Source organism: Macrotis lagotis, chromosome 7 (genome assembly GCF_037893015.1).
Source record: "Macrotis lagotis isolate mMagLag1 chromosome 7, bilby.v1.9.chrom.fasta, whole genome shotgun sequence".
NCBI lineage: Eukaryota > Metazoa > Chordata > Mammalia > Peramelemorphia > Peramelidae > Macrotis > Macrotis lagotis.
The window spans coordinates 155837601-155864163 of NC_133664.1; the positions used below are offsets into that span (position 1 = coordinate 155837601).

Sequence of the window (26563 nt, forward strand, 5' to 3'; positions counted from 1 at the left end):
TCCATTTCTCTCTTCCCCCCCTGGTCAGCAGAACGAGAGACGGGATTTTAGGGTCCCCTCTTGTGCTAGGACACCTGGAGAGGGTAATCCTCTGTGGGGCTGTTTCTCCGTCTCCATCCCCAGCCCGGCCTGGCTTTGCAGCCCCTCCCTCCAGCGCTCCTCTGCCCAAGTCGGACCCCGGAATCCAGTTCCTCCCAAGTTGCCAGAAAGAGCCTGAGAGAGGGAGGGAAGGAGGGAGGGACTAAAAGGAGGAGGGAGGGAGGCAACGCCAGCCCGGGCTCGGGAGGAAGCGAGGGCGGGCATAGCGGGGCGGGGGCCACGTGTGGTGTAGGGGGGCGGGGGGAGGCCTGGCAGCCCCGGGCTTTAAGAAGGTGTGGAGGGGAGGCGGGAGCTTTTCCCACTCCTGGTCCCGGTGTCGGCGCTGACAGCCTTCCCCGCCGGCCCCGGGAGCAAACTTGGGAGCCTCCATCCGCCGCGCCTGAACTTTGCGGGAGGGGGGCTCGCCCCAGCCCCCCCGGCCTGAGGCGCCCCCGCCCTTGCCCTTGCCCCTGCCCCGGAGCCTTCATCCCAGCCAGCATCTCCGGTCCTGTGCCCAACTGAATGAGCTCCGCGCGGGGCCGGCGGCCACGGGAGCAGCAGCGGCAGCGGCGGCGGCAGCATGCAGCCCAGTCTCGCTAGGCGGTGGACTTTCCTCCTGCTGCTGTGGCTGGGGGCGACGCTGAGGGTCTGGGGGGCGGGGGGCTACTACCCCCGCTTCTCGCCCTTCTTTTTCCTATGCACTCACCACGGGGAGCTGGAAGGGGATGGGGAGCAGGGAGAAGTGCTCATTTCCCTGCACATTGCGGGAAACCCAAGCTACTATGTACCTGGACAAGAATATCATGGTAGGTACCTCAGCCTGCGCATGTTCACCGACCCTCTGTGCCCTAGGATCAGCACCCCCTTTCCCCCCTCGTTTATTCCCCTGTATAGTTTTTGTCTTTGAAAGGACAGCCGCCACCTTCCCGTTCTCTCCTCCGCCTGCTAAGGCACACATCTGTCCAAGGAGAAAGAACAAAGTTAGTGGAGAGCAAAGTAGAGAATTGGGAATTAGTTGCGAAGAGGGAGAAAAGCCCCCACAGCTCTTTATCTCCTCACCTCGCAGCTCTAGGAAGCCAGCTGCTCCTCCACTCCAAGGTTCAGTGAGTGAGTAGCTGGTCTCTCCTTCCTCTCCGGGGGGACCCTCCCCGATCTCCTCCCCTCGCCTTTTGCCTCCTTTAACTGACTAGGAGCGTGTTCTCTCCTTCACCTCAGTACTTATCTTCCAGACCTTTGTGTAGCTCCCATCCAATCCTGGAATGGGGGGGAAAAAGGTCTCCCTTGGTAGCTAATGTGTAACATAGAGTGAGACTGACAAGCTGAACCACGGCAGTTTGCCTATGCCCCGCGCTGCAAGCTTCTCTGCAAAGTTCCCGCTGGGAACTAGCCAGGGGTCCGTCCTCTTTCCCATTCGCTTTTCCACCAACCCTAATTCATACAGTCTCACTGCCTCTCAGAGCAGCTTAGTGTGTGTATCTCTGACAATGCTCTTTGATTCTTTTCTCAGGTTGATTTTATTTTCAGTTTTGGAAATAAAAGGTTGATTTATTTAAAAAAAACACAATTCTTCTGATATTTCCTATATAGATTGTTTTTAGACTGTTAATGACTGCCTGTTAGTTATCTACACAGCTTCCACACTCAGGAGGGAGCTTGAGTACTTTATAATATAAACCCTTTGAAGGTAATAATTTCTTGCGCTCCCTAATCAGTTATGTATCATGGCCCTAAATATTACATTTAGACATAATGCTTATAATTTTATTAAAAGTGCATTTCTAAAGCCCTTAAATTCGGTAATATGAAACATTGCCCTTTTTTCCTGTACTCCTGCTGAGACCTTTGAATATTTTACTCCAATTGAGCCTGCAAATAGTTGACAGATTATTATATTGATTCAATTATAATTTTTCAACGATATGAAAATACTGCTGCCCAATCTGATGGAAACTTTCCTCTTTTTTTTAAGCTTTTAGCTTCTAATATCACTTCGATGTCTGAAATGTCAGTATAACAAACTTCAGGGGATGTCATGTGGGATAAAAATGCAAATAAGCAAAGAAAAATTATTAAAATCCTTGGGAGTATTCCTTTGGAATACATCCTTTCAGCTTTACAATAACGAGTGTAAAGAAAGGACTTGTAAAAATACTTAAAACAATGCTTTGACAACTTCTCTGGGGCACAGCTGGTAAATTTATCTGTGAAACTCAATGCTTCTTTGGTAGAATTCCAGACATTTGAAAATTCATTTTCCTGTATGGAGCCTGTTCTTTAATAAATACACACTCCAAATGACTATATGTTTATATTCAGAAATCTCCAATACCTGAAATAGACTTTGATTGGATCAACCAACAGCACTGTGACAGACCTGGAGGGAAGGAGTGTTTGCCTATACTCGATGAGGGTGTCAAATATTCAGCAACTTGGCTAAAGGGTAGATTTATTTTGCTGTCTGTAACAGAACAGATCTGAGTTTGATTCCCAGCAATAATTTCAAGAGTAAATGAGTGTAATGGAAATTAAATTGTTAGCCCTGAAAAAAAATGGAAAGGTTGACATTTTCACTGAAGGGAAGACCTCAGTCTTTGGCACAATGTAAAAATCTGTTTCCAATTCTTATTTTAAAAAGAATGTGAATGAAGAAAACAATAGTATTTGACAAATGTTATCATAAATGCCTTAAAGTATGTGGGAGACTGATTTTTTAAACATTTCATACAATTGATATTTTCTGTGAGTTCTTTTCTTTCTTTCTTTGGGAATGGTGGTATTGGTAGCTTGGTGTCTGGGATATAGATAGTCTACTGAAAATACTACCTGCTCCCTTGTATTGCCAATTCAGCCAATTTCAGGTCAAGTTGATACCCTATAGTCAAGTTCCTATGTGTGAAATGGAGCTAAGCAGAAGCAAAGGGTTAGAGTGGAATTGAATATTTAAAAATTTAACATTTTGGAACATAGTTGAATAGACACATACCACCTTATTGCTGGGATTTTTTCAATTAGTTTAATTTCCAATCATCTAATTAAGGTCATTTCATTATGAAGAACTGCAAAATATTTAATTGGTTTAGAGTTTGAGGACACCTTATGATTTGAACTTATTTAGAGAAATATGGTTTTCTTTTAGGATTGTGGAGCTGATTACTAATAAGTCTAATAGGTAAACCTAATTTTCCCAGTAATTAAAAATGATGTGTACGTGAAAGACATTTGAAAAATAGGCGACAGGTATATATTTGGCAACCCCCCCCCCCCACAAAAATCTGAATGATATGTTAGTTAATAGAGAGTAATCCCATCCTCTCTCAACCAAAATCTTCTGAAGTAGAGAGATTTTTTTCTAAATTCTCATATTGACCTATTTCCAAATGTATAAACTTTAAAAATATAGCATTTATAATGGGAAAAAACCACCTTTGGATGACTGATTAAAGCTAATATGAAGTTATTTAATTAAAAGAGGATATGTGGAGAAAGTGATGTGGTCTAAACTTGCTCTTTCAAAAAGATCTTGATAGAGATAACTAAATCTACCTTCTGAAACCTATGGTATATGGCATCTAAGGGTTTTAAAATGAGGAAAAAATGGCTATGACAAAGTGTTCTGAAGTTCATGATTCATAGAGACTTGTAGTATTGATTTTAAAAACCCTATTAAAATTTTTTTTGACCAAAAAAGAAATGAGACCTGGAGAAATTTTAAGACTCCAAAATTTCAAATAAGGTACTGACCTTATTGAATAATAACAAAAGTAGGTATACAGTTTCATTTCAAAGTATGAGTGTTCTCTCTTTATCTATACTAAATCCACCACTTTGTGCTCTTGTCACATTATTGTATTGAGGACAATAGGTAAGGGTCATAGATTAGAACTAGAATGGTTCTTAATGATCATCTTAGTTCAGCCCTATTTTGTAGGTGAAGAAAATGAACTCAAATTGGCTAAGTGTCATATAGATAGTGACATGGACATGGTTGGAACCCAAGTCTTCTGACTTCCCATGCATTACGCTTTTTTTTGCAGCACTATACTACATTAGTATTTTTGTTGTACTTAATATTCTGGACCTGTGTTTTTATCTATGCAGGGAAAACTCTTGGGAAAATTCCCTCCACCAATGCAGACCAATTCTCAAACTTAGAGTTATCTGATCACCCAGAAATATTAAATTACTTACCCAAGGTCACACAATCAGTGTATGTCAGATGCAGGATTTGCTCTCATCTTTGTGAATCCGAGAGCAGTTTATCTATCCACTGAACCTTATTGTCTCTCTGTTAGCAGCTAAGCATAGAGTATCTTCAGGAAGATTGTTCAGTAAATCATATGTTGAAATAGAAGGTTAAAAAATGTGACAAAAGAAATTATTTCACAATACCTCTCTAACCCCACTTTCATTAGCTCTCTCTTCAAAAAAAAAAAACCATATCTCATAGTGTTTCAATGCTTCTTATGTGTGAAATCCAGTCCCTTCATCCCAATCACTATGGAATTTTTATTGGTGATGCAATAAGAAATAGAAGTTTGGTTGCTGTCATCACTTTGGTTGCATGTAGTATTTCATTTCTTTGTAAGGAACACTCCTAGGCAAAATTAGTGAAGTAGATGAAGGTTGCTTTTGTTCCTCCTAGCATGTTTTCATTTCTCTTCAGACTAATCATTTATTTTTCCTCTGTCACACTTCCTATCTCTCTATTTTTCTCCTCTTTCAAGCATAATCTTAGTAAGATGAATTGAAATAGGTCACCTCTCTAGTGTACCCTAGTTTTGAGTTTTATTTAAGACTCCATTTTTGTTCTCTATTAAAGAAATTTTAGATTTTTGAGTTAATAGAGAAGGTATAGTAAGATGGTAGGAGATACCCTTGGCATTTCTGAAATCACAAAAATAAGTAACTGATTTCTCTGCTTACTCATAAATACAGCCTTACTCAGTTACTGTGATAAAGGAAGAATCCAGCATGCAATATAGAAAGCATTTCATAAAATGTTTGTTGAGTTAAATTTGGTCGAAGAAAAAAACTGTTGGATGCTGAAGAGGTTCTGATGAGAGATCCCACTTTTTCAAATGACAGTTTTGTCTAAATTCCAAATACACTAAACCTTGTTGCAACACTCTTCTTAGAAGGCTTAACATACGACAGTGAGAGAATCTACCATTGTGTACATGGCAGACATGTTTTTTTCCCATAATATAGCTGAATTCTGACAAAATCATAGGCTTTGTGTATGGTTGTACTGTATGTATTTAATAATACAATAAAAGCCAGTTATTTTCAAGGAAATTTTATCCCATTTTTCAGCTAGTTATAAGTTTGACATGGGATAGTGGACAGATGCCTGACCTTGAAATAAGGAAGACATGTTTCAAGTTGTACTCTGACACATAGTAGTTGTGGAAGAATGAGCAAGTCACTTAATCTTTCTCAGTATCCCTTACAGTTGAGTTAACTGATCTGTGGAGGGAAATTCCACACTGTGAGTTCTTTATGCAGATAAAGTCACAGGTGTGTGGAGAAGGAAGGGGACATTAACATATACATTAACACATATATACATTATATAATTATACATGCACATTAACATGTATGTATGTGTGGGCTTATATATAATTTATATAACATTGATTATATGTATAAAACCTATAAGAAAAGAAAATGAATTTCCCTCTAAAATGGCATTTAAACCAAAAAATAAATTGGGAGGGGAGAAATTTAATATTCTTCCCTTTTATCAGTTCTTATTGTCACATATAAATACTCGAATCAACTGGTTGCTAAGAGTCAAAGGCAAAGATAATGCTAAAAAGGGTGCTTTTAAAATAAAATATCATTGGTCTAATTTCTAAAGATGTATACTTGGAATATAACTTTTCTCTAATGGAGTTATTTAAACTAGAATAATATGCAATTAGTAAATTAACCCTCTTTATTGATCAGGTCATAGATTAATTAGTTCATTATATGACTACAGCATATCCAATTTATGAAAGCAGTACATTTAAACCTCCCAAATAATTTGTCAAATAAATTCTGCAAATGATTTGTGACTCCGCTCTGATAGTATGTGACTATGAAAGATGAATACTCTTTAGGAATTTTGCTTCATTTGCCACATATTTCATCTTATTTCTTGAAAATTTTTTCAACTATCCTTAGCTGATTTTCTCCAAGCTCATTGCTTGAATGATATAAGTCTCACATTGTATAATTTATATTCTTCTTGTGATTTCCAATTCCAGCAATAAACTAGTTAATCATATCTTTCAAATTATAATTTGAAACATTGCCTTTAAATAGAAATTCTTTCATTAGTTATGGCAGTAGTTTCTTAGATATCATTCCTTTTGTCAGTTATCTAATTTTGTAAAACTTTCTCATTCTATAATTTTTACTGCTTAGTGTTTTTATATTCTTTTTAAAATAGGAAAAATAAAAAAGAAATATTGAAATAGCAATATTTTAGGGGCTTCTTACAAATATATTTATTTGAAATCTATTTTGATAATTAAAAAGTGACAGTTTTGCAATATTTCAACTCAATGTGAAGTCTGATTTTCCCCTCAAATTTGTTTTATTTAAAAGAAAATCTTTTCCTTCCATTAAAAACTTTTGATGTTGATCAATTTTCATGAAATTTCTAAATGCTGCCGAAAAGCTAGTACCTGATTGTTATCAATTTTTGGTAATCATCTTTCTTTGGATGTGTTGCATATTATGTTAGAATCAATGCTTTGTTTAAATCTATTTTGTCATCTATTCTTGTCTTCACATATAATCTTGAACACTTTAAATTTCTAAAATTGTAAATAAAATCAATAATAAAATATTTCCCACTAAATTTTTATTTTAATTCCTTGGGGTTAAAAAGTTCCAAGTAGAGTGATTTTCAGTATATGTAAAACACAAAAATATAATTACATTTAATATTATGTAGTATTATATATTATCTATCACATAGTATAAAATATTATGTTATATATTCATATATAAAATATATACTTATACTTAAATAATATTGTGTAGACATAAATGAAAAGATCACTATTTTTAAGTGATCAAAGGATTAACGAAATTGAAATATGTATGTCTATTCTTTATCCATTTGCAAATCTTTCATTTCATCATTATGGGAACTCCTATGTAGAATTTCTGTCCACTTATTCATACAGGCAGTTGGTCTGTAATTTAAACTCTTAAGGGGTTATTTTCAGTTTTGATAGGTAAAGTGAGTCATCCATTATCATGAAGTTAGTATGTTCTAGAAGCAATACTTGAATCCAAAGCCAGCTTTCTGTCCACCACTTCATGATGCCTCTCAGATAGATAGATCAATAGATAGACACACACACATATATACACACATTTATGTGTAAATATCTATGCACATATATGTATATACATATACATATTTTAAAATCCTCAAGTCATGATATATTAATTCTCTGAGAGGAAGAAAAGGAAGAGAAAATGCATGGGCATGAAAAATTTTCTTGATACATTTAGATGCACTGAATCTACATTACACTAAAACAAATGAAAAGTGAAAAACAACATCCACATTTTGGAAAAATACATGAAACACCAGGGTGACTTAATCTTATAATACAAATAAAATTATACAAATATTATACAAATGCAAGTAATATTCAACAAATTGGAATTGAGTTGTTAACTCAGGGTAGAAAGCTAAAGGAAGTGGCTGATGCTTCCAGGAAAGTGATTAAAGGAGAGAACAATAGCATCTAGGCTGAAACATTCATCTTAAAACATTCTTGATGATAATGTTTGTTCTTTGTTTTCAAAGAAGACCACGACATCAGGGAAGTAATGCCGTTAACAAGCACATGAATTCGATTTGAGTGACCCTTGCTATGCAGAGTCATGATCCTTACTTTCTCTTCCAGAGCCATCTGGGTCCAATTGACAGATATGAATCAGGATTACTGGAGCTAGTCCTGGATAAGAGAGACTGTTAGTATTAAGTGACTTGCCCAAGGTCACACAGCTAGTGTCTGAGGCTAGATTTGAACTTGTTCAGGGTCAGCACTCTACCCATCTAACTAGACATGTGCTTTTAATTTTATCAGCATGTAGCATACTTTAAGAGGAACTCTGAATGGAATGTGTTGAGGGCTGGCACATTTAAGATAAAATAGTAATTATAGTTTGTCGAGTATATATGATTCAACCTTGGCTTTCAGCAAAATAGCCTATGAGTGGTTGATAATTCTTCAGATGATGAAATTATAGATATAGAACTTGAAGGGGACTTAGAGACCTTCTAAATCAATTTCTTTATCTTATAGATGAGAAAAACTGAGATTTGGAAAAGTTAGGTGACTTGCTCATGGTGTTAGTTTATAGCAACAGTGTCCAAGGCAGAGATTAATTTCCACTTTGGTGTGGCAGTAGTCTGTTCTAATTAGAGCAAATCATCTGAAGACTTAACAAAAAACAATTAAGAGCTATGCAAAATGGTCAACTCTGCTATTCCTGCAGTTATTTTTAGTCACCTTTTTTGACTTATTTCCCCTTTATTTATTATTTCCATTATGACCCAAGTGGAGTAAAAATCTGGAATTTTCTTTTGGCAGGGGGAGGTAGGGCATAATACTCTTGTTGATTAAGAAGTCAGAACAATGAAATTAGTGAATCCAAATATAGCCTTTGGGTCTCATGGGATAATGGAAACAATTTCTCAAAGTCAGTGAGTCACTAAACATTTATTAAGCACCCAGTGTGTACCAAGGACTGAACAAAGTGTGGACAGAGGCGAAATAATCAAATAGTTTTGAACAAAAAACAGAAGTTCTCAACCTTTTTATTTATATCATTGACCTTGATGGTAGACTGGCTAAGTCTTTGACCCCTTTCTTAGAATGATATTTTCAAATGTATAAAATAAAGACTACTAAGCAAATCAAATATATTGAACTGTATTATTAAAATATTTTAAAAAGCAAATTCCTGAACCCCAGTTAAGAATTGTAATGTAAAATAATAGCCTTCTATAGATTTTTAAAAATAGTTACCTAATGGCACAGTGGAAGGAGGTTACATACAATTTAGATCCATCTGACTAGGTCAGTTCCATCACTTCTCATGGTCTCAGTTTTCCTATCAATAATTTAGGGTATTCTGGATTGGATAATTTCTTAAAATTCCCCTTATTTCTAATTTTTAAAACTGTATAACACTAAGAATTTCATGGAAAAAGAAATACTAAAAATAAAGTTTTAAAATAAAATCAAACCATTTCCTGTGGCAATAGGAAATTTTATTTTAAATTACAAAGAGCTGATCAGTACTTTAAATACAGAAATAAAGGAAGTGGGTTAACTCATACTGATGCTTCTAGGCAGGTGAATTAAAGGAGAGAACAATAGCATCTAGGCTGAAACATTCACCTTAAAACATTCTTGATGATATCAGGGAAGTAATGCCCTGACAAGTACATGAATTCCATTTGAGTGACCCTTGTTGTGTAAAGTCATGATCCTTACTTTATCCTCCAGAGCCATCTAGGCCCAATGGCCAGATATGAATCAAGATTACTGGAGCTAGCCCTAGATTAAGTGACTTGCCCAAGGTCACACAGCTAGTATCTGAGGCTAGATTTGAACTCGCTCAGGGTCAGCACTCTACCCATCTGTTATTCCTCTTCCATATTTCCCTATTGCTTTCTTCTTCCCTTCTCCCTTTGTTTTTCTCCCTCAATGCCTCTTTTTTCCTCCCTTTATTTATTCCAATATTGAACATTTTTTCTTCCTATTTCATTATTTTCTTATTTACTTACTTTTTTTCTTTTCTTCCTTTGTCATTATTTCATTTCTCCTATACCTTCTTGTGTCATGGCTTTTTCTTTCTTTATTTTTCCTCTCATCTCCATTTCATCCCCCTTTCACTTCTACTTTTCCTTTCTCCTTATCCTTTCTTTGGCTTCACTTTACCTGTCTCATTTTCAATTTCACTCTTTTAAAAAATTATTCTAGTTCTATGGATCCTTGGTCCCCTCCCCCTTCAAAAAATTCCCAACTCATGGACTAGAAAAATCTTTCAATGTTGGTGTCATGAGTGTGAAAGACTTTCTGACTGTGCGTTGGCAGATTGGTCTATTGTAGAAATAGCCAAACAATACAAAATATGTGATTATAAGAAGCCCAGAAGTATATTTAATTTATGTGAAAGTAGTAGCAAATTATAAAACTGCTATATTAACTGGTTTGAATGTACTAGTTATCTCATGTTTGAATTTTAAAAATGCTTTTAATTTTTGTTGATACTATTTACTTTTATGTCATCTTAGTTTTTTCATATCTTTTCTGGAGGCAGCAGATGGCACTGTGGGTAGAGCACTGGTCCTGGAATCAGGAAGAACTGAGTTCAGATGCAGCCTTATACATTTCCTTGCTGTATAACTTGAGCAAGTCACTTCTGTTTGCCTTGGTTTTTTCTATTGTAAAATGGATATAATAATAATAATGGCTCCTATCTGACAGGGTTTTTGTGATTGAATATTTGTAATATTTATAATAGTATATATTATATAAAATATTATATATTAATTGTGGCAAGAGGGACTATTTTAAATTACAAAGAGCTGATCATATAATATTTATAAAACCTCTTAATAGTTCCTGGTACATAGTGGGAACTATATAAATGTTTCTCCTCCCTTACCAGCAATCTAACCTACATGAAAAAAAGTAAAGAAAGAGAAGAAAATAATCAGTTCAGCAAAATTAATCAACATATCAACTAATTAGTTGGTTCCTCTGTGACTTTTTTTTTTATTTTTGCAAGGCAGTGGGATTAAGTGACTTGCCCAAGATCACACAGCTAGGTAATTATTAAGTGTCTTTGAATTCATGTCCTCCTGACGCTAGGGCTGGTACTCTATCCACTGGGCCACCTAGCTGCCCCTTCTCTGTGACTTCTGAAAGTGTTATTTGCAGATACCTTATAACATTTCTCAATGTACAGAAATAGACTTCCTTTTGAGTTATCATTATCTCTTTTGCTTGATATTTTCTTTAAATAAAACTTTGTGTATATTTCTATCTATAGGTATTTGTGTGTGTCAAATAACACACATGCCAACATATCTATATATTATAGTGTAACTTTTCAGGAGTAGGAGGAAACTATGTCAAGAAGCAGAGATTATGAATAGAGAAACAACATGAGATAGTGGGAAGAGCGCCAGAATGGGATTTAGGAGACCTAGGTTCTAGTCCCAATTCATTGCTCAAATAGCTATGTAACTAACTTTAGGTAAATCTCTTCACACCTCTGAGTTTCCTTCATTTGATCATTTGTAGATTGTTTCTAATATCCATTTGATCTGAAATATTCATGTCTTTAGGATGGTAAAGCTCAACTCCAACATTTCCACAAAATTCCATCTAGTCCATTCCTTTTCTTCTAGGTATAGATTACAATTACATTTCTCCAAATAAATAGGGGTAATTCATTTACCTAGACGTTTGTTTTTAATTTTATCAGTATGTAGCATACTTTAAGAGGAACTCTGAATGGAATGTGTTGAGGTGAAGAGGGCTGGCACATTTAAGATAAAATAGTAAATATATGGAGAGAGATAGCTGTAGATAAATGTGTATGTATATACTGTAGATATACGTATATGTAGACATATGTTTGTGTGTACTTGTTTACATATATAAGATAATATATATAAAGTGCCTAAAAGTTTCTTCAAAACAAAAAGATTTGACTCTCATATTTATGTGGCTTAACTCAGATAGGATTGATTCTTGTAATAACAGACAATGTAATAAAAATATTAATGAATTCCATCAAAAAGCAAGTTGAATTTTACTTTTTTCTATATTGAATGGTTGTTTGACTGAGGCCTGATCTTTTAAAAACAGTCTATAGAGATAGCAGTTATCTGGTGATGTGTTTAGATGTAGTTCTAGTAAGCTTCCATAGTAATAAATATTGGTATGAGTTTAATGACTTTTCTCTGGTCTATTACCATCATGGTTATGTCCAGATCTTCAGTGAGAATAATTGCTAAATAGAATGTGCTTAGTTACTTTCACTTGAACTATTTACCTTACAAGTCCTTTCCTTAAAATGACATTTTTAACAGATGAAAGTTCTGTTGATAAGTTAAAATACCTGGGACATAAATGTGAAATATGCCCAACCTTGACCTTATTTATTATATCTGGCTCATGCACTAGGATCAAGTCCAGATTTGTCATTTCTCTTTCTGTTATATAGTTAGCAAAGGAAACAGGCACCTCCAGGAACATGTAACCTTCCTTTAGCGATAAAGCCTCATTTGTTATAAGTGTAGAAATATCCTATGATCCCATTTCCAGTCTTGTCCATACTTCCTTTCTTTGCATAAACACTTCCTGATTTCTCACCCTGCAAAAAAAGACAAAAAAAAACCCAAACCAAAAACAGGTGTATAATCAGAGTTTGAGGTGAAAGTACATAAAGAAATTGTACCTTTTGCTCTTTAGATAGGATACAACCTTGTTATAATGTTTGTCTAAAATATAAATGACTCAAATACTGGCTATAAATAAATATCAATAAATTTAATGCTTATTGTTATAAACTTACTGAAAGTTCCTAGAAGACATGGAAGATAATAATCTAAAAAAATTAAAAGCTATTTTTTGTTATTGAAATACAAATTTAGAAATCAATTCCAAGGACAGAGTAGTCCTAGATGGAGGATAGTGTATTGTTCTTCTTTATAAATTTATACTTTTAGATCATTATAATATATTCAGTAAATTATTTTATCAATATAATGTTAGACCAAAAAAAATCAAAATACTACCAAGGTACACATAAACCAAAGAAATCAAAGAATATTATGAGACTTTTTAACTAGTTATTTTTATTCAAAATTCAATTATTGAGAGTCATAGTGCTATAAGAAATCATAGGAGAAATAATTCTTCAATAGATTTATGATCTTCTTTAAGGGGGTACCCTCTGATAGCAAAAGTCACAATGCTTCCATGCCTAATCATTCTATGTAACTTAGAGGAATCACCAAGCTCCATTCCTCTGATTATACATCTCCTGGAAAATATCTTTTACAGTACTTCTTAGATTTAGGCCATCATTGTTAAGAGGCTACCCATTATTTACTTCCACCATATACCTCTGTTTTGACTTTTGGGTCATTGAAAATTTTAAAAATTGCAGATTGGAGATTTCTGTAACTTGTGGCTTTATAACATTTCTAGAAGAATATTGATAATTAAAAAAATATTTTTTTCTTTCAAGAAAATTCAAGGGATCATATGACCTTTTTTAAGTTCCACAAATGAAATTGGGGACATTTTCTTTGTTGTTCAATTCTGGGCCCTACTCATCACTCATTTGCCAAATAGATATACTGTCCAGAGTAACCCAATTATTAGGCTAAACTCCTTGGAAGTAGTTGCTAGAGAGACTCAGTAATATTCTAGGGCTTGTTGCAATGGATATAATTCAATATGTAATCAAGAGTTTCTGGAAGACTTTACTATTTTAAGAGATTTTCTTTCCAATTGGACTTTTCCCAGGACAATAACCAATATCAGAAGTGAAAATCTTTAACAAGCATGTACTAAGATGTCTTGCTTGATATTAATGAGAGACTTGTTGAAACAAGATATCTCTGTAGTATATGCCTCAAGGAATCTTGTAAGACATTAATTTGTAATTTGGAGATAATTTGCTGGAGGGGAAACTTTAAAGCTGCATTTTATTCAACTGAATAGAATGACTTTTAATAAGCAAAAAATAAGCACAGTGGTGAGATATTATATTCTTTACAATTTTTTAATAAGTTGTATATTTCAAAATTATAGGTCTAACTTTTTTCCCTTTTCTATGTCTGTAAATAATTCTTATAAACTTTTAGCAACAAAAAAGTAATCCTATAGGTTTGTAGTTCTTGACATCCCACTGATTATTCTTTCTGTTTGAAAAAGAGGGGGATAGAGTTAGAGATAAGAATTGGTACAGAGAAATCCTTGATGAAGAAAGTCTATCAATCCAGGTCAGAACCTTCTCTGAAAATTAACTAGAATACTAAAAGTTAAATGACTGACAGGGCCATACAACCAGTTTGTGATTGAAGTTGGAATGAATCTAAGTCTTCTTACCTCTGGTACCAGTTCTTAGAGGTGAGCATACCATTCTCATTCTCTTTCTCTTTAGTAGAGGAACTAGCCATTCTTTTTCCCAATTCCTTGGTATCTTCCCATTTTCTTTTTCTTTTTTTGATTGTTTTAAATTTTATTTATTTCTGCTGCTCTGAAGATTCACTTTAAGTCAATATTTTGTGCAAATGATGGCTTTTTTTATACATTACTAAAATATTCTTGTTTAAGAGTAAATATAATACTACCAACCCTCAAAAATATAGACCCTTGTGAGCAATAAAGAAAAGAGAGAAAAAAATTAAAATTAAAAAAAAATTTAAATGTGCTTCAGTCTGTGTTCCAACACTACTAGCTCTGTTGCGGGTGGATCACAAAAGCTACTTCCATATTGCTGATCACAACTCCCTCCATTCATACTTCCCCACTACCATATACTATATTTCCTCTCTCCTTTCACTCTATCCCTCTTTTTTTTTAGGGTTTTTTTCCAAGGCAATGGGGTTAAGTGGCTTGCCCAAGGCCACACAGCTAGGTAATTATTAAGTGTCTGAGACCAGATTTGAACTCAGGCACTCTGGACTCCAGGGCCTGTGCTCTATCCACTGAGCCACCTAGCTGCTACTGTCCCTCTTCTCAAATGTGCTATAGGGTAGCTGAGTGGTGCAGCAGACTGATCACTGGCTCGGGGCCAAGAGGCCCCTAGCCCATATACCACCCCTAAGGCCTGATAACCACCCGGCCCTGTGGTCCTGGACAGGCCATCCCATCCCAGCCCCTGGCAAGAAGTAGAAAGAAAATGTGTTTTATCTAACTACTCTCCCCCATGGACCACCCTCTCCTCCATCACTCACATCCCCCCCTTTCCCCTGTCCCTCTTCTCTCCTTTTTACTCTAGATGTCTATACCCCATTGAGTATATGCTGTTTCCTCTCTGAGCCACCTCTGATGAGAGTGAAGGCTCCCTCATTCCCCCCTCACCTTCCCCCCTTCCACATCATTGTAATAGCTCATTGTATTAATAAAAAAAATCTTATATGAAATATCTTAGCCTATTCCACCCTTTCTCTTCCTCCCATTACATTTCTCTTTAAGCCAATGACTCCATTTTTACAATATATTATATCTTCAAATTCAACTCTCTCCTGTGCTTCATCTATAAAAACTCCCTCTACCTGAGAAGTTTCATATGAGTATTATCAGTATCATTTTTCTATGCAGGAATACATGCAGTTAATCATCATTAAGTCCCTCATATTTTCCCCTTCTCCCCAATCTCTATGCCTCACCTGAGTCCTGTGTCTGAAGATCAAACCTTCTGTTTAGCTCTGGCCATTCCAACAGGAACATTTGAAATTCCCCTGGTTCATTGAAAGTCCATCTTTTTCCCCTGGAAGAGGACATTGATTTTTGTGGGGTAGTTGATTCTCGGTTGCATTCCAAGCTCTTTTGCCTTCTGGTATATTATATTCCAAACCCTATGAGCTTTTAATGTAGTTGCTGCTAAGTCCTGTGTGATCTTGAATGCAGCTCCACAATATTTGAATTGTGTCCTTCTGGCTGCTTATAACATTTTCTCTTTGACTTGGGAGTTCTGGAACTTGGCTATAATATTCCTGGGGGTTGTTTTATTTTGGATCTCTTTCGAGGGGAGATTGGTGAATTCTCTCAATTTCTATTTTGCTCTCTGCTTCTAGGATATCTGGGCAATTTTCCTGTAGGATTTCTTTAAAAATGAGGTCAAGGCTCTTTTCCTGATCATGACTTTCAGGTATCCCAATAATTTTTCAATTATCTTTCCTGAATCTGTTTTCCAGATTAGTTGTTTTGTCCAATAAGATGTTTCACATTTTCTTCTAATTTTTCATTCTTTTGTTGTTGAAGTCTTGTGTCTTGACTTCTCATAAAGTCAATAGCTTCCTTTAGCTCTATTCTATATCTGAAGGATTTGTTTTCCTCAGAGAGCTTTCTTATCTTTTTTTCCATCTGGCCAATTCTGCTTTTTAAAGCATTCTTTTCCTCAATAACTTTTTGAACTGTTTTATCCATTTGACTTATGCTGGGGTTTTTTCCATTAAAGATTTTATTTATTTTGAGTTTTACAATTTTTCCCCCAATCTTACTTCCCTCCCCCACCCCACTCCCACAGAAGTCAATTTGCCAGTCTTTACATTGTTTCCATGTTGTACATTGATCCAAATTGAGTGTGATGAGAGAGAAATCATATCCTTAAGGAAGAAACATAAAGTAAAGGAGATAACAAGATCAGACAATAAGATATCAGGGGTTTTTTTGTAAATTAAAGGAAATAGTCCTTGGACTTTGTTCAAACTCCATGGTTCTTTATCTGAATACAGATAGTATTCTCCATTGCAGACAGCCCAAAATTAACCCTGATTGTTGCACTGATGCAATGAGTGAGTCCATCAAGGTCGATCATTTCCCCCATGTTGCTGTTAAAGTGTACAGTGTTTTTCCAGTTCTGCTCATCTCATTCAGCATCAGTTCACTTATGCTGGTTTTTAACATGTTATTTTCTTCACCATTTTTTTGGATCTCCTAGACTAAGCTGCTAACTTCTTTTTCATGTTTTCCCTACATCTCTCTCATTTCTTTCCGCAATTTTTCTTCTATCTCCCTTACTTGATTTTCAAAATCATTTTTTGAGCTCTGTCATAGCCTGAGCCCAATTTTCGTTTTTCTTGGAGTCTTTAAATGCAGCAGCTTGGACTTCCTCATCTTCAGATTGAATATTTTGATCCTTCTTGGGATCATAGACAATGTATTTCTCAATGGTGTTCCTCTTTTTTCTCTGTTTACTCATTTCCCCAGCCTGTGCCTGGTTTTGGGATGCTTCCTGAGTTTTTGAGTATTATTGGGACACCCCCCCCCCCCCACAAGGATCTCAGTGTGTGAAGCACCGTCTTCCCTCCACAAGCGCACTCCTGCCACAGGGCTGAGGTGGAGGGGGGCTGCTGTTCTATGGGGGGCCTAGACTGTGATCAGGATCTGGATGTGGTCAGAGCCCCAGAGTCCTGTTCCAGGTACAGAGGACAAATCTCGGAAGTCTCTCTCCACTCCCCTACCTAGGCTGAGTACTCAAGGCTGAGTTGCCTGGGGGCTCCCGCTTATTGGCTCCACCTGCTCCTTTTCCTGGATCTGGGCTTCCTCAGCTATCTGCTTGCTGAGAGCCCTGAGGGCTAGGGTTCAAGTTCTCACTCTATCAGAGACGTCTCTCCCCTATCTTCTAAGTTGTGTTTGGTGTTCCCCCGGGGTGTAAGTCAGGAAACTGCCCCTGCTGCCATGAACCATGGCTCCCAGGCACCCTGGGGCTACCTCCAGGAGGCTGAAGTTCCTTCACTCTGGTGGGCCACCCCTCTAACTCCATGGCGCAGAGCCTTTCCACTATTTTCCAAGTTACCTTGTTCTGGAGAATTGCCTCACTGGATCCCTCTGTGGGTTCTGTCTCTCAAAAGTTTAGGTAGTCATATTTTTAAAATATTATGGAGAGAGCACCTAAGAGAGGCTCTTCTTCTGTCACCATCTTGGCTCTGCCCACCCCCCATCTTCCCATTTTTTTAAAGATCCCTCAACAATCTCTAGATTGTGCCCTTTCTTGAATTAATTTATGAATAATCAGTAGTAACATTTCTACCTTTTCACATTATCATATCAGAAGAGTTCACTGTCACTGTTGAAAAAATAGTTTATTATATGAAGACTAACAGAGCTTTTCCATTTTGAGGAGGTGAGGAGGTTTATTGTCCTTCTATCACTTTCATCTTTAAATGATCCTAGACTGACCTTATTTAATTGATCCACATGCTATATTTCTGTAAATTTTTTTCTCTTATGTTTCTACATGTTATAAGGTTAGTTTGGTATTAGTTCCCTTTACCCCTACCCTGCCCACATTCTAAACATATCAATTTTAAAAGTTTTTAATTACTGTTATATTTTGTTTTTACAATACTTTTATTTATATGAATATAATGTATGTTTATACACACATGCAGATATATACATATACTTCTCTCCTGTACTCAAAGAACCAGTCCCTTTAGCATGTTGAAAAGCCAACAGTTCAGTAAAACTTAACCAACCAATCACAGTGTCTATTGCATCTATGCAGGAAAGGCAGGGAGGTCAATTTTTAAAAATTTATTTCTCAAGACCAAGCTTGGGTATCATAATTTCAGAGGATCCAGGTTGATTTATTATTGTTCTATCCATTCACATTGATGCAGAGTCATTGTGAATCTCATTTTCTTGCCATTGATTATATCATGCAGTATCAATTTTTATGTCCTCCTATGCTTCTCTGTATTTGTCATCCTCATATTTTTCTTAAAACAGTAATATTTCATTATATTCATGTACTATACTTTCTTAGGTATTTCCCTGTTGATGGATATCAATTTTGTTTCCTTTGCTACTATAAAAAGTGCTACTATAAATATTTGGTGCGTAAGGGGGGCCTTTCTGTCTTTGACCTCCATGGAGTATGTGCTTAGCAGTGAGATCTTTAAGTCAGAGAGTTTAGATATTTTAGTTACTTTCTTAGCATAAGTTGAAATTTCTTTCCAGATTTATTCTACCTTTTCCCAGCTTTAGAACTAATGTGTTAGAGTGTATTTTCATAGCTCTTTCCATCTGTAGGTGTTGGAAATGAGTTTTTGTTATATACGAATTTTGTGGTTGGCTGTTTTATCTTAGCCAAAAGGATTTGCTGGCTAATCTGGTTCCTGCACTCTTGTTGCCTCCTTGTGGTGATCGTTATATCAGTTAAATTTCCTTAGGAAATGATAATAGTATTTGTCAATATTCTTATTTGGTGCTAATTTTTAATTCTGTTCTAACAAATTAGTTTCTGAATGCATACTTGTAGATGATTCAGAAGTTACCCCTACATTCATAGCTGGTCCTTTGACATTTTGCTCTTTGTTACATTTATTGTTTATGACATCCTGTAAATTTCTTTTCAAAGAAAGTCTTTGTGAGGCTTCTGTGGTGCTTTTATATGTATTCAACAAAGTTTTGGTCTTGTTCATTTTTTTAAATCCTGAAACATGCTTTCTAATATTTCTCACTATCCTCTGCAATGAGTATCAATAGTCACTGAATATCACAATGTACGTTGACTTAGGACTTCATGAAATTTCTTTATTCTATACTTGGCACTTATTATGTTTATAAAAATCCCAATTATTTATATGGTTATCTTTTGGATAATGTTTATTATGAGCATTATCATATAAGATGACCAAATAGCTAATCAATGTTATATTGTCTTTGGGCACGTAATAAAACCAATTCTGCCACTCATTACATTTTTTTCTTAAGCCCTTCTCTTTAGTTGCAATTTTCTTATACTTTTTGGCATAATTTGTAGTGAAAATGTAAATTATAAGATGATTTGATTATGCAATTAATGTGGCTTTTTGTTGGTCTTTGGGAAAGGATTTAAAATTTTGAGTATCAACAGTTAAATTAAAATTTATAGGTTCTTTAAAAACTGTGATTCTAAGGCCCTTTGCCCCCTTTTCTGCCACTCTACTACTGTCACCATGGAAATGGAAGGAAACTGCACAGGACTGAGAGTTGTTTTGCATTTTTCTCTGCCTTATGGGTTCCCCTGGCCAATGAATTCAACATTTGGTAGTCAGCCTCCTGATAATGACACTCTCCATACGTTGGTAGACTGGTTCTCAGAGAACAGAGTATGCTATCAGGCCTTACTTGAAGACTTTTCTAGCATGGGAAATCCTCCTAGCTATTGTGCTCTAGTGGTACAGCCCTTGAGAATCACAGTTACCTTCATGCTGAAATGAAACAGAAAAGTAGGATTTATGTGGTGGGAATAATGCAATTTTGAAAATGTTTTATGATTATGTCTTTTGTAAGGAAGTGAACTAGTTGTGAAGTAAAAGCATAGTAACAAATATCCCACATGTTATAGTTGTGGTCACAGAATGTTAAACTAATATAGAGGAGTGTTACTATAACAAATGGCAAATTTTTATGAAGAATTTGACATTTCTTTTATTTTTCTATTGTTGAATGTTATTTTATATTATTTTTTTCAATTACATGCAAAGATAGTATTCAACATTCATCTTTTTAATAAGCTTTTGAGTTCCACATTTTTCTATCTCCTTCCTTTCCTGCCTCTCCCTAGGACAGCAAGTAATCTTATATAGATTATACATGAAGAATCAATTTAAATGTATTTCCATATTAATTATGCTGTGAAAGAAGAATTAGAATTAAAAGGGAAAAAAACCATGAGAAAAAGAAAAAAGACATAAAACAAGTTTTAAAAAGTGAAAATTATATGCTTTGACCTATAGTTAGATTTTATACTTTTTTTCCTCTGGATGTGGATCACATTTTTCATCACAAGTCTTTTAGAATTGTTTTTGATCACTGACTTATTGAGAGGAACTAAGTCCATCATAGTTGATTATCTTACACCATGTTGCTTTTAATGTTTACAATATTCTCCTAGTTACACTCACTTCACATCAGTTCACGCAAGTCTTTCATGCTTTTCCGAAGTCTGCCCACTTTTGATTTCCTATAGAACAATAGTACTCCATCACATTCATCTATCATAACTTGTTTAACCATTCCCCAATTGATGGGTATCTCTTCAATTTCCAATTCTTTGCCGCTACAAAAAAGAGCTGCTATACAAGTGGGTCTTTATCATTTTTATGATCTTTTTGGAATATTTCTGGTCCAGTAGTGGTATTGCTGGATCAAATGATATGCACAATTTTATTGAATTATAGCTCCAAATTTCTCTCTAGAATGTTTACGTCGGTTCACAACTCCACCAATAGTGTTCCAATTTTCCCATACCCCCCTCCAATATTGAACATTTTCCTTTTTTGTCAAATTAGCCAATCTGATAGGTGTGAGGTGGGACTTGAGTTGTTTTTTTAATTTGCACTTCGCTAATAAATAATGATTTAGAGCATTTTTTTCATATTACTATGGATAACTTTAATTTCTTCATCTGAAAACTGCCTGTTCATAACCTTTGATCATTTATTAACTGGGGAATGACTTTTATTCCTATAAATTTGTCTCAGATCTCAATTTTTAGAAATTTTAGACATAGACCATTATCAGAAATACTAGCTGTGAAAATTGTTTCTTAGCTTTCTGCATGTTTTCTAATCTTGGTTGCAATGGTTTTATTGGTGCACAACCTTTTAAATTTAATGTACTTATTACACAATATTGACAAGAATTTTGCAGGGTAGGAAGGTATGGGTAGATTGTTCTTTGTATCTTGGAACAAGTACCTACACAGAAGAGCTTCTTGATATAAAGAAGTATTAAATAAAGGTCCATTTATTTACATTTTTTAAGGTTTTTTGCAAGGCAATGGGGTTAAGTGGCTTGCCCAAGGCCACACAGCTAGGTAATTATTAAGTATCTGAGGTCGCATTTGAACTTAAGTACACCTGACTCCAGGGCTGGTGCTCTATCCACTGTGCCACCTAGCCGCCCCTATTTACATTTTTAATCAAGAAACTCTTCCAAACACTAATCAGTCTTTAGTATAATTAATAAAATATCTGATTAATACTACTACTAATAATAATAATAACTAGAATTTCTGTAGCACTTTAAGGTCTGCAAAACATTTCATATCTGTTCTCATTTGATCCTTACAACCTTATAAGATAGGTACTATTATTATCTCTATCTTATAGATGAGGAAATTGAGATTGAGAAAGGTTAAATGACTAGCCCAAGGTCATTCATAGCTTGAATTTGAATTCAGGTCTTCCTCACCAACTTTGTTCAATATCTGAACCTAAAAATTATTATGTGGAACATAAAGTCTCAACTATTTCCCCACCCTTTTTCCTTCTTTTCTTTTCTTTTTTTTGTTTTTTGTTTTGTAAGATAATAGGTTAAGTGACTTGCCTAAGGTCATACAGTTAAGTGTCTAAGTGTCTGAGGCTGGATTTCAACTCAGGTCCTTACTCCAGGGCTGATGCTCTATACAGTCTGCCACCTAGTGCCAATTTTTCTCTCATTTCTTAACAATGCCCTGCTAAAAAGAGTAGGGTACCTAGCTGCTATAATGGATAGAACACCAGACCTGGAGTTAGGAAGACTTATTTTTCTGAGTTCAAATTTGGCCTCAGACCTTTATAGCTGTATGACTCTGGGAAAGTCACTTACTACTATTTACCTTAGTTCTTCATGTGTAAAAATAAGCTGGAGATGGAAATGGCAAACTACTTCAGTCTCTTTGTCAAGAAAATCCCAAATGGGGTCAAGAAGAGTCAGACATGACTGAAAAATGATGAACAACAAAAATTAAAAATAATAGATAATGCTAGCACCTTTTCTCTGAAACTGAAACTGTTTTAATATCATTTGCTTTGCATTTTCCCTACAACTTGTTATATTCATGATAATAACATGAATTAGTCCCTTATAGTACTTTTACAATATTATTTGACTAAAATATTTGAAGGAAGAAATAAAAATTTTAAAGAAAAGTTAATTTCAGTGATCCTTTAAGTTTCAGTCTTCTCTGAAACCATGAATTAGTTCACCATTCTTAAGTATATCTAAAATATTTTGTCCATCTTGTAGCAAACTTTTCAAGTAAAAATTGATTTGTTATTTCTTTCCAAGGGTCATTATTTAATTATCACCTTCAATTCTTTAGTTACTGTCTTGAGGTACTGATAGATACGGTGTGATGACACACTTTATGCTTCACCTCCTGTATACTTCCACATGAAGAAGGAACATACTTTCATTTAGATTTATTCTCTGGGTGTCAGAAGAAGCAATACCAAGATACCCTGAAGGTCTCGTTTAAGAACTTTAGAATTGATTGTACAGCATGGGAGACACTGGCACAAGACTGCCAAGCCTGGCGTGCCCTCATCAGTGAGGATGCTGTGCTCTATGAGAAGAGAACTGAAGGAGCTCAAAGGAAATGTGATATCTTTAAGTTTAGAATACCCACTCCAGGTGTTCACGTAGACAATTTGTGCCCAACCTGTGGTAGAGCATTCTGAGCTCGTATTGTTCTGATCAGCCACAGTTGGACACACTGTAATTTGTCTCAAACATAGTGATGTCATTTTGGTCTTTTTCAATAATGAAGGATAAGAACCAACCAATCTCTACAAAAATAATCAACCAATGTTCCACAAAATGGTAGGTGTGCAGTCTAGTTAGATTAAGAAAGCAAATAGCATAGCCATTGAATAATTGTCTTTATCTCATTGAATTCTTCCAAATGATGTCTTTTATTTTTAATTTCTGCAAGGCATTGTGGCTAAGTAACTTACTCAAGATTACACAGCTAGGTAATTATTAAGTGTCTGATCCTGGATTTGAACTCAGGTCCTCCTGATCCAGGGTTTGTATATTATTTGCTGTGTCACCTCTCTGCCCCCTCAAACTATATATTTAAGCAGAATTCTGGTATAAAATCTTAAAATAGCTGACCAACTTCCCAACATTTAACCCAAATCTCTCCCAAAATGCTTTCATGATGATTTTCCAAAAAATCCATTACGAGCTATAAAAATAAATTTTTCCCCCTAATATCTTATTTATATATATAGTATAAATTTTAGAAAATGTAGTGTCTCACAATTTGAGTAGTTAGCAAAAGAAAACTTCTGTTTCTTCTTTATAGTACCTATTTTAATTCTGGTTAATCTCTGTAACACTGCTTGACTTGGTTCATTACTTTCAGCTGTGGTAGTTTGTCTGGAGAGGGAGGAATTGGTTAGGCTGAAATGGATGCTGGTGGAAAGAAATATTTGTTTCCTTGATGCATATATTATATTTGGAAAGTGTTTGTCTTAGAATACTTTTCCCATCCATTATGGGGAGGATATGAAACTTTTATCTTTGTTAATCCAAAGAAGACAATGGGTCATATAGAGCTCAGGTCCTTTTCTCTATATGCCACTATTATGTGTAAGTCCAGTAAAATTTTCACATAATCACAAAATGTAAGACTTGGGTGCAAAGTCAGAGGTCTTCTAGTCTAACACATTTAGGAATCCCCTTTATAATAATCTCAACAAATAGTCATTCAGCCTTTGTTTGAACACTTCCAATGAGAGAAAATCTACTACTTCTGATGGTAATCTGTTTCACTTTGGTTGTTTCTATCAGAAAGAGTTTTTTTTTAACACCATACCAAAATCAAATAGAAAGTCTAATGTCCATTTTCTAGGATAGCCCTCCAATTACCAAAAGATAAATATGATGTGTCTCATGGGTCTTCTTTCTGCTGAAAACCAATATCTCCAGTTTCAACCAATCTTCGTATAGTATGATCTTAAGACTTATTGTACCCATTTCTATCATCTTACTAACGTTCTTCCTAAAATGTAGAGTCTACATTATCTATCTAGTTCTAGACTCTGGAACTTAAAGAAGTTTTTGAGATGTTCTGAACTTATAGGAACACAGTGGATTTGTTATTTCCTTTGATTTGAATATTATATCTCTCTTAACATAGTCTGAGTCTAATGACTTTTTTTGGCAGCCATATTTTATTTCCATTAAAACTCATAGCTCTTTTCCAGGCAAATTGCTATTTAACTATGTCTTTCCCACGTTATTCTTATGAAAGTATATTTTTAAACCAAGTATAAATTTACATTAATCCCTATTAAATGTTCTCTTGCCAAATTTGGCCTAACATTTAGCCTGTCAAGATATTTTTTGAATTCTAAACCCTAGATTTGAGCTATCTGAAAATTTAATAAGAATGCCATGAATATATTTTTCAAGTCATTCATAACAATTTTATTAACACAGGGTCAAGTACAGATTCATGGGGCTTCCATTAAGTATTTCCCTCCAAGTTGACTCTTTGAGTACATTGTACATTCAATCAATTCTCAATTCAATTAGCTATGAATTCTTGACCTTATCTCTCCATCTTGTTCAAATATTAAATGCTTTGTTAAATGCTTTGATAGAAATTGCATAAACAGCATTCCTCTATTATATTAGTTGAGTGCCCTTATCAAAAAATGAAATGAGGTTGATATGGCATAACCAATTGGGGTAATCATTCTATCCCCATTCTTTTTTAGGTGTCCATTTAACCATTCTTTGGATAATATTATCTATAACCTTATTAGGTTAAATTTTTTTTAGGTTTTTGCAAGGCAAATGGGGTTAAGTGGCTTGCCCAAGGCCACATAGCTAGGTAATTATTAAGTGTCTGAGACCGGATTTGAACCCAGGTACTCCTTACTCCAAGGCCAGTGCTTTATCCACTACGCCACCTAGCTGCCCCCTATAACCTTATTAGGAAACAAGCCCATATTTTACAGATGAGGTTCAGAGAAACAAAATAATTTACTCATGGTCACAAAACTAGTGTCATATGAGAGACTCAAACCCATTTCTTTTCTGACTCATATTCCAGTGCCATATGTCAGTGAACGAAGTGCGTATATGTTTTATTTGGAAATGCTTTTTTCAGTGAAATAAATATTTACAGATAGAATTTCAGGATGACTATTGGAATTCCACCAAATTAAAAAGAATTCCTAATCCTTTATTGTTAGTATGGTAATATCTTATTTAACTTCATTAAAATAACATTGGAAAAATTTATGCAGTGGAATGTTGTGATGGGTTCCTTTTACAGTCACAAATCATATTGCTTTGAGAATATTGAGGAACATGAAATGTTTTGTGTTGTATCTTCATAAGCTATCCTAAATCCATCAAATAATCTTTTTGGACTAAGTCTACCCCAAGTATGTTGTAAAGAATAAATCTGGGGGTCAACTAGGTGACACAGTAGATTGAGGACTGGTTCTGGAGTCTGGAGGACCTGAGTTCAAATCTGACATCATATACTTAACACTTAGCTGTGTGAACTTGGGCAAGTCACTTAACCCCATTGCCTTAACAATAAAATAAAATTAAAAATTAAAAAGAATAAATCTACATTGAAATTTTCCAATTTTTGTATATTTGTGTCAAATGTATGATTATATTCTATAAGCATCACAGATTTAGAGAGATGCATAATCCTTTGGGAATTCCAAAATCAGACTAAATATAAAGCAACTCTAGAATAGTGCTTAGCCTCCTTTTCTACCTATTCCTAAGGGCCTGGAATGATCTTCCACAAGTGAAAGAGTGATTCTCTTCCTGTGCCCTTGAATATAAATGCAAGAAAGTATTTGGCACAATATCAGGAATCATATAAAACAAAGAATTGTAGGGATGCAAAGGAAGCTAGAGGTCCTCATGTCTAATTTATTTTAACATGAAGAAACAGGGTCAAAGAAATCAGGTGA

The 26563-nt window shown here is 35.3% G+C and overlaps 1 protein-coding gene across 1 annotated transcript in view; it reads left to right on the forward strand.

The window, feature by feature from the left end:
• The first annotated feature begins 643 nt into the window (after nucleotides 1-643).
• The window catches only part of RELN (reelin), a 548816-nt gene continuing 522896 nt past the window's right edge, over nucleotides 644-26563 (forward strand). Inside the window, exon 1 of the mRNA XM_074193988.1 lies at nucleotides 644-884. Coding sequence (XP_074050089.1) covers nucleotides 659-884 — 226 coding nt within the window. The 5' untranslated portion in view covers nucleotides 644-658. The remainder of the gene's footprint in view (nucleotides 885-26563) is intronic.